This window comes from Dicentrarchus labrax, unplaced genomic scaffold (assembly GCF_905237075.1).
Source record: "Dicentrarchus labrax unplaced genomic scaffold, dlabrax2021, whole genome shotgun sequence".
Lineage (NCBI taxonomy): Eukaryota > Metazoa > Chordata > Actinopteri > Moronidae > Dicentrarchus > Dicentrarchus labrax.
The window spans coordinates 12243103-12255675 of NW_026136721.1; the positions used below are offsets into that span (position 1 = coordinate 12243103).

Consider the following 12573-nt stretch of genomic DNA (forward strand, 5'->3'; position numbering starts at 1 on the left):
GATTGGCTGTGGGTCAGCTGTGCTCTCACTGGAGTGCTTTAAATTTGGTTTAATGATGTAGACAACAATCATCTGAGCTGAACAGAAAATGTGTGATTATGCAGTGTTTGCATATAAAATTAGACTGTCTAGGTTACACGGGTTAACAGCAATTGATTTCATTAAAAGTTCCACCACAGCAGTGACTTTCAGGTTTGTGGCCATACACTCAAATATTATCCAGATTGCTTTATCAGATTTAAAGGAATAGTTTGGTATTTTTGGGAATGTGTAGGGCTGCTCCCTAATAGTTGCTCAGTCATTAGTCGCTGATAAGAGTCTTAGTCGACCCACTTTTCATTAATCAGACAGTCGCAGAAAAACAAAAATGTCAAACCCTGTTTAGGAACTGCGCCTTGTCACCAGGACGAAAGTATCCAGGGATTATTGCTGTTTCCAGTATTTATGAGAGTATCTGAGGGTGTGATCCTGAAGAAGCCTTCCACCTCAGAGGTATAAAGTCACACCTGGCAGGGCACGGTCTAAACTAGTGCAGTCCCCACCTGAACACCAGAAGGGTGCGTGTGTGCAGGCAATTATTCTACAAAACAAATAGCCATATATATCTTACAGGAGGGGCAGGTGTGTGGTCTTTACATTACACTTACTGAACAAAGTCAATGGAGATCTGTTCCAGTTGACCTGGCACCAACAGTGGCACCAAAGGGAGCAAACATTATTCACCAGGATTGGGTAACTCACCCCCACCTACAACCCAGTTTGGTCTGTCCTATCTCAGGACCAGAAAGAGGGAAGCAGCACGGGGACGGTCTTGCAGGGGAGGGTGAACTGGGGACACTGTCAACTCAAGCCCTGTTGGCCAGTGAAAGATTTGTGCATTTGTGTGTGTTTGCATGGTGAGATACAGTGTGGGGCAAATCCAGCCACCAACAGCTGTCTGTCTGCGTGTAGTGAAGCCTGAGATTAGATTTGACCAATTTGAACATGTCATCACTCTGCTGAGCAGCATTTGGTGTGTGTGTGTGTGTGTGTGTGTGTGTGTGTGTGTGTGTGTGTGTGTGTGTGTGTGTGTGTGTGTGTGTGTGTGTGTGTGTGTGTGTGTGTGTGTGTGTGTGTGTGTATATATATATGAGCTGCCAAACGTCCTAACTAATATCGCAGGCAGTAAGGAGATTGGATCCCTCCTGACATGGTCTATCTCTGTCATTCATTCCTGCTGGGAAATGAGAAAGGTTGCTGAGCCTTGCTGGCTGAAGACTCACTCTTACATGTTCACCTATCTGAGCTCAGGTTAACCCATCCGCTCGGCACGTAGATTGACTTAAAAACTTTGACTAACTGTGCGGTAGTCTGAAACTTTGGCCACATGCACATATAACTATACCTGAAAAGCAAATTAATGATGGAACACACACACACACACACACACACCCCATTTAGAAATACTGTTCCCAAGACAGAGACCCCCTGGATGTTTGGAGTGTATATGAAATGTTAATATTCAACTAGAATGAAATTAATAGTTTCTTCTTCCATTAGTGTGGAGCAATGCTGAAAAATGTCAGTTTTTGTTTGTCAATCAAAAATAAAAAGGAAGGGGAAAAAAAGAGCAGCCTGGTTTCATAAATCAACAGATGCTGCGCTCAGCTGTCGACATCGCCATCACACTGTGTCATTTTGTAATGAACTAGTCCACACACAAAACACTAAAACATAAAAATGATTTGCTGGAGATTTAGACAGTTTGGGAAATGTTTTTATTTACTTTCTTGCAGAGAGTTAGATGAAAAGATCGATAGGCCTACTACTGTTGCGTCTGTCCATTTAATATGAAGCCAGAACCACGAGACTGTTATCTTAGCACAAACAGGGGAAGACACAAATTAACACAATTTGTCCTTTTTACTCTGCTTTTGTATGATACGAGTTAATTAATGCACTGTAGTAGGTTAAACATGAAGCTACAGCCAGCAGCTGAAACATGAGGAACCTTCAACCTGGCGTTGTCTAAGGTAACCAAATCTGTGTACCATGACCTCCTGGAGTCTTGCTTTAGGGGTGCTGGTAAGCCAGGCTAGCAGTTTCCACCTGTTTCCAGGACTGGCTCCAGCCATGTTTTTACTGCACATATCTTAGAGTGGTACAATCTTCTCATGTACTGTAACTGTTGGCAAGAAAGCAAATAAGTATATTTCCAAACAGTCAAACTAGTTTAAAACTATTAAGCTTTCCTCTTTTCTGTCGGTTTGATTTTTTTTAAGCTCTGAATTGTCACATTTCATAGAACTACATTGTATGTGAACAATAATATGGCATCACACGCTGTGATTAATCAGGCGCATCAGGCAACAAGCTGCCATTACACTGTCAGTCCAGTTAGATTGACGACAGCAACCCTGTTATAACCCAGTCACTTAAACAAAGGAAAAAGGCTGCTCTGACAGCAGTACTGGGTGAAAGCATTTTGAAGTGTATGATAGTGAATTGTAGCATGTCAGCCACTCAAATGCCAGTAATTATCACATTTCTCCTTTATTGTCCTCAAAATAGTCATGTACAGTGAGCATGTATGTACATCCTTCAAAGGAGAATGAATACTGAGCAGAGAGGCACAGACCACAAAGAAAAAGACACTCAAGTTGACAGAAATACAACACTGGTGATTAAAAAAAGCCTGTGATAGCATGGCAAAAGCAGACACCCTCATTTTACGTGTACTTTTCAATATCAGTCAACACGATTTCACATTTGCAACACTGATATTTGAGCTACTTGTATGGTTTCAGCTTGGATCTAGCTTTGACTTGTAAATTGCAGAATGTCTTTTACCCTGAATACCTTATAATCCTATAAACATTTTCAGTACAGTCTCATTTTAGAGGTTCCATCATTCATTCATTTGACGCACTATGAACACTTTTAAGTCCCATAAATGCTTCTCACATGAAAAACATATGCTCAATAGACATTAACAGGAGTGAGTAACAATAGAAATGGGTCAGGTTATCTCACAAAGTATCTACATAATTGGCTGTCATCAGTTGTCAGTCCAAGTCACATGTATGTAGAGCATACTCCACGTCTCTCATATGAGTCATTACATCTCCACTGTTCATATTGTCCAAGATCAGTCAGTGATCAAGATTTTCAAATGATTCCTCGATCTGTTACGCAACATACTTAGATCAGCTAAAAGCAGCCGCTACCCATTTCTGTCCATGAACTTTGACATGCAAAATAACAACCCAGCATTGGTTCCTTAAAATAAAAAACAATAAAAACAATTGTATTCAGTTTCCTGCAGTAACCCTTACAATCTGCAATCCACACAATGTGGAATGACAAATGGCTGTAGTAAAATATGTAGTCAAAAGTCAGATTTGACTTCCAGTACCTCTAATTACTCTACTCTAATTATTCTGGCTTCCTGGAGTCTCTGCTGGTTGACGTTCTGCTGAGCTCAGCATGGCTTCTGGGTGTAGCTTCATATTTACCTTTCACACATAAGAGGTGGTATCAATCTTCTCATCTAACGCTTGTTTCCCTCTGTTTGTAGTCCTTGTGCTAAGCTATGCTAACACGCAACTGGCTGTACTGTCCTAAAGGTCAGTGTTTCCCTCTAGGTTCCACTCTTTATGCTAAGCTAACCTAACTGGCTGTAGCGTTATATTTACTGTAAAAGCAAAAATCCAAAATGTTGTACTATTCCTTTAACATTCTAACAATTATGTCCCTAATGCAATGCTCTTTTTTTTAAGACCATATTTGTTGTGTTTAAAGCAAATAAATCTCACTTTCCTGGTTAGACATAAGTGTAGAGAATACTGATGTCCACACAAAGAGTATTGCAAAGTTCAGACAAGATTGGCCTCACCTTTTCCTGTCGGTCCATTATGAGTGGATATGACATTTAAATGTTTTACAGTCCTGGAGTCACAGAGTGAATTGAAGATAGTCAGTGGGTGGCAGCTATTTGTCTGCACTCGGCCCATTGATTAACTGTAACAACATGAATTCAATTTCAGTGACTATTCGGCAGCAGTCACACATGCACTGTATTTTGTTATTTTCATTCCTCCTCGGTTCCACTTAAAACTAAAATAGAAAGGTCTGTGAGCTCAGTTGCATGTGTAAAAGTGGGAATTTACATGTGCCTTCTACCACTGAGAATCAGAGGGGATACTGGGGTGGTGAGAAGAGACAAGGTTTAACGCAAATCTGTTACATAAGGTCACCCAGTAATCCTTGTTGCATGTTGTTGCTGCAGATTAGAGAAGACAGTGTTTGCCTTTCGCTGAGTATTACAAAGTAAAAACAAAAAGGACTCTGCACTACAAAAGATTAGTGCCAAATGCATCCGGGTGGTTCAGACTTCAGAATCCATTTGAAAATCCATCACAAGAACAAATATCGTCTTTCAACGACTATTTGTTTTGATCTTCATGTGAGTTTCTCCCCGAATATAGCAACACATTGTGTAACTAACACATACTGTAAGTCAGATAAACATTGAATTGCTCTCAAAAGATAAATGCATTGTAAATGAATAAGTGATTTACACATAGCCAGAGGTTTTTGTATGCAAACCACACTAAATATACTGTTTAACACAAGTAATGGAGGCAAAGAGAGGATGTTGGAATATCCCTTCTGAAATGACTTCACACTTTCATAAACTGTCTTGAAAAGAGCTAAACTGTAAAAATGTCTTTGAAGTCACAATTAAGTATGACTTTCACTGGTATTCACATTTATGGGTACAGAACCTGGGCCTAAGCTGTGCAAGAAGGAAATGAGGAGATTGGAAAGGCAAGTAAATAATGAGGATGCCTTAAGAAACAACCTAATATAAGAGAGTTATAGGATGGAGATGTTTAAAGTAGAGCTGAAATAAGTAGTCGATAATTGAAAAATCGATTGATTATTAATTAACCATTTGAGTTGTTTTTCAAGATAAAAATGCCTAACGTTTGTTCTGTGCAGAAGTGATGCTTTCTTTGTCATATATGATAGCAAACTGAATATTCTTCACATTCAGCTCTGGGATATTAAAACAGACATTTTCACTATTTTCTGACATTTTATATACAAAAACGACTAATCAAATAAAATGAAAAAATATCAGATGAATCGAAAGTTAAAATAATCATTAGTGGCAGTCCTAGTTAAAGCAGAAGTGAGATGTACAGTGCTGTGAGTTAACACGTCAGTAGCTCTCAGTAAATTCACCAACTTAAAAAATATTTCATCTCAACTTCACCACATTTATAAAGTAAGATGTAGATTTATTTACAAAATACAAAAAATTAGCATCACTAGAATAGAGGCTTGAAAAAACCATTTCTAAAACTGTTTATTGAACTCTATTGACTGTACTGTATGTAACTGCTGAAGACATTAAGACGTTCCTAGAAAATGAGAAGTGTGACAGTGGGGGTGGGGAGTGAGTAGAAAAAAGCAGCAGAAATGAAAGAGCTGGAAGTGAAGGAGAGTTAAGAGTATATTCTGATGAGACGTGAAGACCAAGTGGTGGCAGGTAAATGATGTCAGCAGGGGTACGGATGAAAAGTGCATTAGTGTGAGTTTCTACATCATTAACTACTGCATGTAGCCTCAACCTCCTACGTGGCATACTGTATGTTCGGTGTTAGCTAAGAGAGCCACCTTGAAATGGAAAAAAATCACATCAACTCCATACAACCATATACTAGCGAGAAATATGGGAAGATAGAGGGAAAGGTTTGGGTCTGATGTGTTTGACTTCACATAGTTGTAGCAGGGAGGCTTGTGTGGCACAGTTCTAAACGTGTCAGGATTTCTAATGTTTGCTTTGCCTCTCTTTTTTCCTCTCCGAGAGGGAAGAGGTCAGCCTTATGTGAAGTCTTTGGACACGGCCTCAATGAAATTGGGAGCTGACATGAGGATGGTGAAGGTGCAGATGATGGAGAAGAGTGAGAAGGCCACCAGGCATAACCGATCCACCACCGCTGCTGCAAACTTCCACTCGCTGCAGATCGCCTCTCCCTCGTCCTGCTCCCGGAAGCGCCTGGCAATATACTGCACTTCCTCCAGGATCCGGGAAATTTCCGGGACCTGCTCCAGTAGCAAAGTCCGCGTCTGTTCTGAGTGGATGTCATGTGGAGAGGAGCTGTTGGGTCGGCCGCCCCCGCCTCCGCTGCCGCACACCACCACGCCTGAATCTGTGCTCGGTGGGAAAGCAGGGTTGTCCGTGCCCATTGAGTGGTAGCCGAAGTAAAGGTTCATGTTCCCGTTGGTTGTGGTTGATTGGGTGGACGCCTGCCCTGGTATGGTGCTCATCTGAATGCTACTGGTGCTGGTGTGGTGGGGGGGAGGGGGGGAGTACTTGTAGTTTGGGGGGCTGCTGGAGCTCACAGCTGTTTTGTTTTCCTCTCCAGGTTTCTTCATGCGGAGAAACCAAGCGCACCAGTTGAGTAGGATGACTCGGACCTGGATGAAGAGATGAGATAAGGCGGAGAGATGGAAGACAGGTGAGAAGAGGAACTCAAGACAATTAAGATGTTAATTGAATTGAATTGATATGAATGTTTAAAGGAAAAATAGAAAACAAACAGAAGATATAAATACAGAGAGAAATCTAATAGTCTTATGGCAGTGTGCCATTATAGAAAAATAATGTGCGAATTGAAGGTGTGGATTTTTCCATGGTGTCTTTCCATGTCTTGTAATATTTCCTAATAACTGTATGGTTCAAAATGGATAGTGAAGTGAAGAAGTGATAGAGCGCCTTTGTGTTTTTGATCCATATTTTGGGGGTCAACTTTAAAATAAAACCTTAAAAATAAAGGAATAAAAAACATACAGTATATACCTACACGGTTATCACAGAATGGTAGTGGAGAATGCTGCTTATGATGGCCTATGATGATGGCTTACAAACAGTTAAAGTTAGCTAAAAATGCTTTTTTTAGTCAAGCCTTTGTGTTGACACAACCTGTGAATAAATGTAACTTTAATATTCCAACAAATTGGAGCCGTCACCTAGTAACAGCCTAGATGAGTAGTTGACCGTGCCAATATATATAAGTTGTGTGGTTGTTTGAAAATAATGCACTGCCTAGCACAAATCAGAATTGGCTATTCTCAATTTTAAGTTTGCAGTTATAATTATTTATTTGGTTTAAAAATGATTGTTAACCTACCCATTTAGGCATCTTCCCTCCATGGGGGTCATGGTGGTGGAACTGCAGTACCAGGACTGTTACTACCACAGACAAGCCCACAATCATCATGGTGCTAGCAAAGTACTGAGCTGAAGAGGAGAAGAACACATGAGCATAGCATAGCAGTTTCCATCTGGGATGGAGAAAAATGAATGCAAGGAGAAATCATAGCCTGTTATCTGAATTATTTTCCTTTTTAAAAGCCTATATATCTACATACAGTATAAGAGAAAACGTGAAGAAGAAGCATGATAGGGTAAACATTTGGCAGGACGTTTGGCAAGTCAGTTATTTGGTTGGTTAGTCAGTGGGAGTTTTTCCCCATCAACAACCCTAAGGTCATAACACCACAGGGGCTGGTAGGAGGATGACGAACATTTAAATTCATAGTGTACAGACCAACCAAAAAAGACACACGCTTGCAGGCATTTAATTAAAAAATAAATTAATTTAAAAGCTACAGAGAAATGAAAATACATACCATATGTAAGCTTGCTTACCTTGTCTACACACACTAATACACATAAACGATGTGTTCCCCTCTAAATAAGATGCCATTTTTCATTTTGATCCAGTTGTGATGCCAGTAACCTCACAGAGAGGCAGACCAATCACATTTTCTGTAAACATGTCAAAGTGTAATTGGAGCTGTATGAAAACCTGTCAGAGCGAACGCTGAGGAGCATTTTATTTTGTCTTCAATCTATCAGTTCTGCTCCATCTGCAGTGTGTTAATATGTGTACTCCAATAAAGGCGGGTTTGCTAATGGCTTCGTTTTACATCACTGAGCTGCCAAATGAAACCGAGCATCCCTGTCTGCAGCCTCCCCTCCCTCCCGTCTCATGGCCGGCTGCCTTGTCTCTTCTGGTCTGTATCAGTGTGACCTTATACAATGCAACTTTGTTCGTCTCCCACACCGAGAGTATTCTTCACGTCCTGCATCAGCAACCTCCCATGCCCAGCCCCTCCCCTCTCAGCTCAGTCTGTGTCGCCACATACGGTATACTGCAGTGTGAATATGAGGGGTAAATATCTCATGAGAAAGTCTTTAGTTTGGCCACAACCTATATTATTGTATATTATTATTATTTATCTTTTTTATATTTTCTACCTCAGTATTTTATTCTATTGTTGTATTTTATTGTATTTTATTGTATTTAATTCTATCTATCTATCTATCTATCTATCTATCTATCTATCTATCTATCTATCTATCTATCTATCTATCTATCTATCTATCTATCTATCTAACATAAGATATAGTTAATGAGGAAAAATCTCCACACTGACCCACCACCACGCTGGAGCACATGCTGTAGCCTGTCCAACATGCGCTCCACCATCATCTTTTAATATCGTGAGTTTTAATGTGGAACACTTCCCCATATTCTGCTTTATTTCATTGCAATTTACCAAACTACTTGAATGTACTGTCTTAAAGGAACAGTTCGACATTTTGGGAAATATGTTTATTTACTATTCTAGCCAAAAGTTGGACGAAACGATAGTTACCACTCCCAAGTTGTGTTTCAACAAAACTCGGGAAACATTTTCAGTTGTATACAAAGTAAATGTGTCAACTTGCAAGAAAAATGATCCCAGAGCTTTATGCTTTCTAAGCGTACGGAGAAGAGAGGAAAAAGTAGACAGTTCTGGAATCAGTCACACAAACAGACACGCTCCCACACACACTGTTGGTGTGTCTGTTAATTTGTGTACATTATAGACATATATAAAGATGGACGACGTTACAAAAAGTGAAAAGTGAAGCAGAAACATCACCATCGCCCTCTGATGGTTGACTGCAGTATAGGTCATAAAACCTGCTGACTCCATGCAGCAGCGGTCCAAACAAAACTATGTACAGTCAAAATGGTCCATTAACAATGACATAGCAAGTAATATAAATAATGTTAGCTATGTCAGCTAAAATGCAGAGGACGAGGCGCTTTCCCAGAGCCAGCAAACCAGCAAACCAGCTTTAGACAGCGATGCTCACAACTGTCCTGCTACTTTAGCAAACATCACAACAACATTGAGTAAGCTGACAGTCAGCTTCAGGAAGCTGAATGTCCTCCACAAGTCATTTAAGATGACCTGACACACAAATCCTGGACTGGAATGGCACAAATTACAACATGCATATATATGTATTACAAAATTGTGTTGTGTGGCTCAGTCTGATCCACTTTGTATTTTTCCCATTATAGATCCAGGGAAAGCAAGCGGACCATGAGTAGGTATTCGCAGAATTTGAAAAAAAAGTGTATTAGAATCGCATTATCTACAATCGCTTACTCCACATTTAAATCTGGTTTGTTTAATCCATATAAAACTGTCAATTTGAGTTAGATTTATCTTTCTACTTTTGGAAAGATCCAACTCAGCTGTTAGTAACGGATTACAAGTAACGCACATGAGAGCTGGCATCACCTGTACTGCAGATGCCAAGGTTTGCCAAGGTATTTGCCTGAAAGAAAAATATGCACCACCTGTCTTTTGACCAGGATGCAATGAGGATTGAGCAAAACCCAGAAGAAGAGGCAGCTGTGACAATCTCTGGCCACATCTGACCACCTTTTATACCAAAATCTAAAAAGACAACAGTTGAGTGCTGTGCCTGATGAAAAACACTGAGACCTCCACTTTTAAAAGTTGAAGATAATGACAACAACTTATCTTGTAGATAGTGGTCTGTTGGACTTTTAAATTGGTGACGTAATGACATCTTCAACGTTAAAGTTGCTCTCATTGCAGTAGCAATCACACCCTAAAAAATATCCAAATGGAAAGCAAATTTTACTTTAAGTCATTTATTAACCAGCTACTTTTTTAATTTTACCTTAGTGGGTTTCAGAAATGGTAATTTCCACTTTCCTTGAGTCATTTTTAATGGGAGTAATTGTAGCTTTATATTCACCGAACAGACACGTTCTCATCTAACTCTGGGCCAGAAAGCGTTTATTTCCCAAATAATGTCAAACTACTCTTTAGTTTAAGTTATGTAAATGTTACAAGTCTATCACAAATAGCTAATCATTTTGTGATCATTCATTGATTTTTCTTTCTTTTTCATCACTTTCAAACTCAGAAAATCATCAAAATGAGCAATAATTGGAGCGTTAATGTGTCTTACCGATCAGAGGAACAGAGTCTGAAGTGGCGGGCATGATCTCTGCTACCAGTAACATGAATACTGTTAGTGACAGCAGCACTGTGATTCCTGGAGAAAGAGACAGTAGACAGAGAGATGAGCAAAAAAGTGTATACATTCTTTCACCACAGTACTTTTCTCTTAAATGGTGGTTTGAGAGTACTCACAATAAATGCAGGTGGTCGCTTTAAAACAGCTGTGGATTTATTTTGGAATATTCACTCTCTTTTCTACCCTCAAGGGATTGCAGTTGTATTTACTCTGACCCTGTCTCGCTGAATGGCATTGTGAAACAAGCTGGCATTTTCAGGTCCAGGTGATTATCTTTTCTGTGTTCATTATGGAGCTTTTATTCATCTGCTAATGAATAAAATCTGACAAAAATGCTAATTCACAGCTATAATGTCAGCATTAGCATAAAGCAATGACAAATAAATGGGTTAGCAATAGCGTCAGGACCTGGTGGGCTGAGATCACCAAGGCGGGGGAGAGACAGACATTTTTGTCTGTATGTATGATTATAATCATGAATCATTGTCCCTGTTTTACTGTGTGGGTGTGTGTGTGGGTGTGTGTGTGTGTCCTGCCCTGTACCCAGTGAGATCTTCTCTCCAGAGTCAGCAGGGAGTAGGAAGACCAGCAGGGCCAGACCAGAGATGAGCACGCAGGGGATGAGCAGGTTGAGGCCGTAGTAAAGTGTCCTGCGGCGCATGGTGACCGTGAACGTCACATCGGGGTAGGGCTCCTTACAGCAGTCATAGTACAGCTCATTACGCTTGGCCGGCACACCTGGGGGAGAAATCAAGAGTGGGGAAGGTGTCAATTAGAGGTCAAAGAACTATAAAACGAAGGGCCAGTTCTCAGTGCTTGCCTGAAAAATAATTACGAGATCTTGTAAAATAAGCCGTTAGTGTGCAGATGTGGCTACCGCTTTCAATATGAATGCCATTTTAAAGTTAATACAATTGTTACTGGTACCATTTAAATATGATTGAAAGAGGAGATTTGTGGTAAGAAGGTCAGTTTGAAACCAGTTTAAGACAGAAAGGAAAAAATGTGATTCAGTGAAAAAATGATATGATAAATGCTCCTCTTTCACATTGTCAATGTACCTTTCAAGAAGGTACTAATGCAGCTTACTACAAGCAGACATGTTATTTCAACATATACAGGGCAGTAGGTTATGGATTTAATATCAGTCTTTCCAAAATCCTTCAAATATGCCACTAAATCCACATTTATTGTATCTAAAGGTACATTTCCAGACTAACCAAACCCAGATAAAGGAGATGTTGTGATTTTAGGAAGATTAGGATTTTGCCATTAACGTATTGTCTTGGAAACCATGTGGGAAGCAGCTTGTCGCTGAAAAACAGCAAATGCACTCTTGCCTAAATTAATACTGTACACAATACAATGATGTTTTGATGTAATCTTTTATATAAAACAATAATCTGCTCAAAACTGTTGTGCATAACAACACATTTTAGCTGATCTAAAATCACCCTAAAGCATAGCTTATTGTGTTTGTTTTGTACTTAAACAGACAGAAAGAGGTTAAAGGGCAAGGGTTGAGTCATAAATAATTACGAATTAAGTGATGGAGGACAAAATCCACAGCCGGGGTTCTGTGTAAAAGTACATTCTAAAGTTCACATAATATAAGGCTTCAGCAGGCTGCAGTTGACAAATCAAGTGGGTATTAAGCTGCAAACCTTTTAGTATTAAATTCCCCCTTTGTGTTACTGTCTGCTATGACTCAGTAAGGGAACTGTCTTGGTCACAAAGGGGGAATTTAATACTAAAAGGTCTGTAATTTTAGAAGATACCCACTTTATATGTCTCACTCAGACTGCTAAAGCCTCATATTAACTTTAGAATGTATTTTTCCACAGACTGTAGATTTTGTCACCCATCACTTACATTGAAATTGCTTTAGGATGAGAACTTTACAGCTAGACAAAATTTGTTCCAACTGACAAATACAGCAACCAATTACTCCTTCAGTGTACATATGGGGATGTGAGTATTGTTTCAAAAGAGTACTCCAGTGATTCAGCATTGCACACCTATAGAGTGCTGCAAGAATGAGTCCTAAAACCCAGAAATAAGTTAGCATTATTGTACTTCCGGTTCCCTCCTCTCGTAGTCAGTGGGGCTTTTGAATGTGTTTTTGGTAAGATGCCTGAAATAATTATTTTTTTCAAACTTTCATG

At 39.7% G+C, this 12573-nt stretch overlaps 1 protein-coding gene across 2 annotated transcripts in view; it reads right to left on the reverse strand.

Moving 5' to 3' along the window:
• Positions 1-2513: 2513 nt before the first annotated feature.
• Positions 2514-12573, reverse strand: part of LOC127354902 (neuronal acetylcholine receptor subunit non-alpha-3-like) — a 66316-nt gene continuing 56256 nt past the window's right edge. For both annotated transcript variants that reach the window (XM_051385216.1, XM_051385217.1), the window contains exons 7-10: positions 10952-11146; positions 10340-10426; positions 7182-7291; positions 2514-6468 (exon numbers count right to left, since the gene is read on the reverse strand). In XM_051385216.1, the coding sequence (XP_051241176.1) occupies positions 5872-6468; positions 7182-7291; positions 10340-10426; positions 10952-11146 (989 nt within the window). In that variant the 3' untranslated portion in view covers positions 2514-5871. The remainder of the gene's footprint in view (positions 6469-7181; positions 7292-10339; positions 10427-10951; positions 11147-12573) is intronic.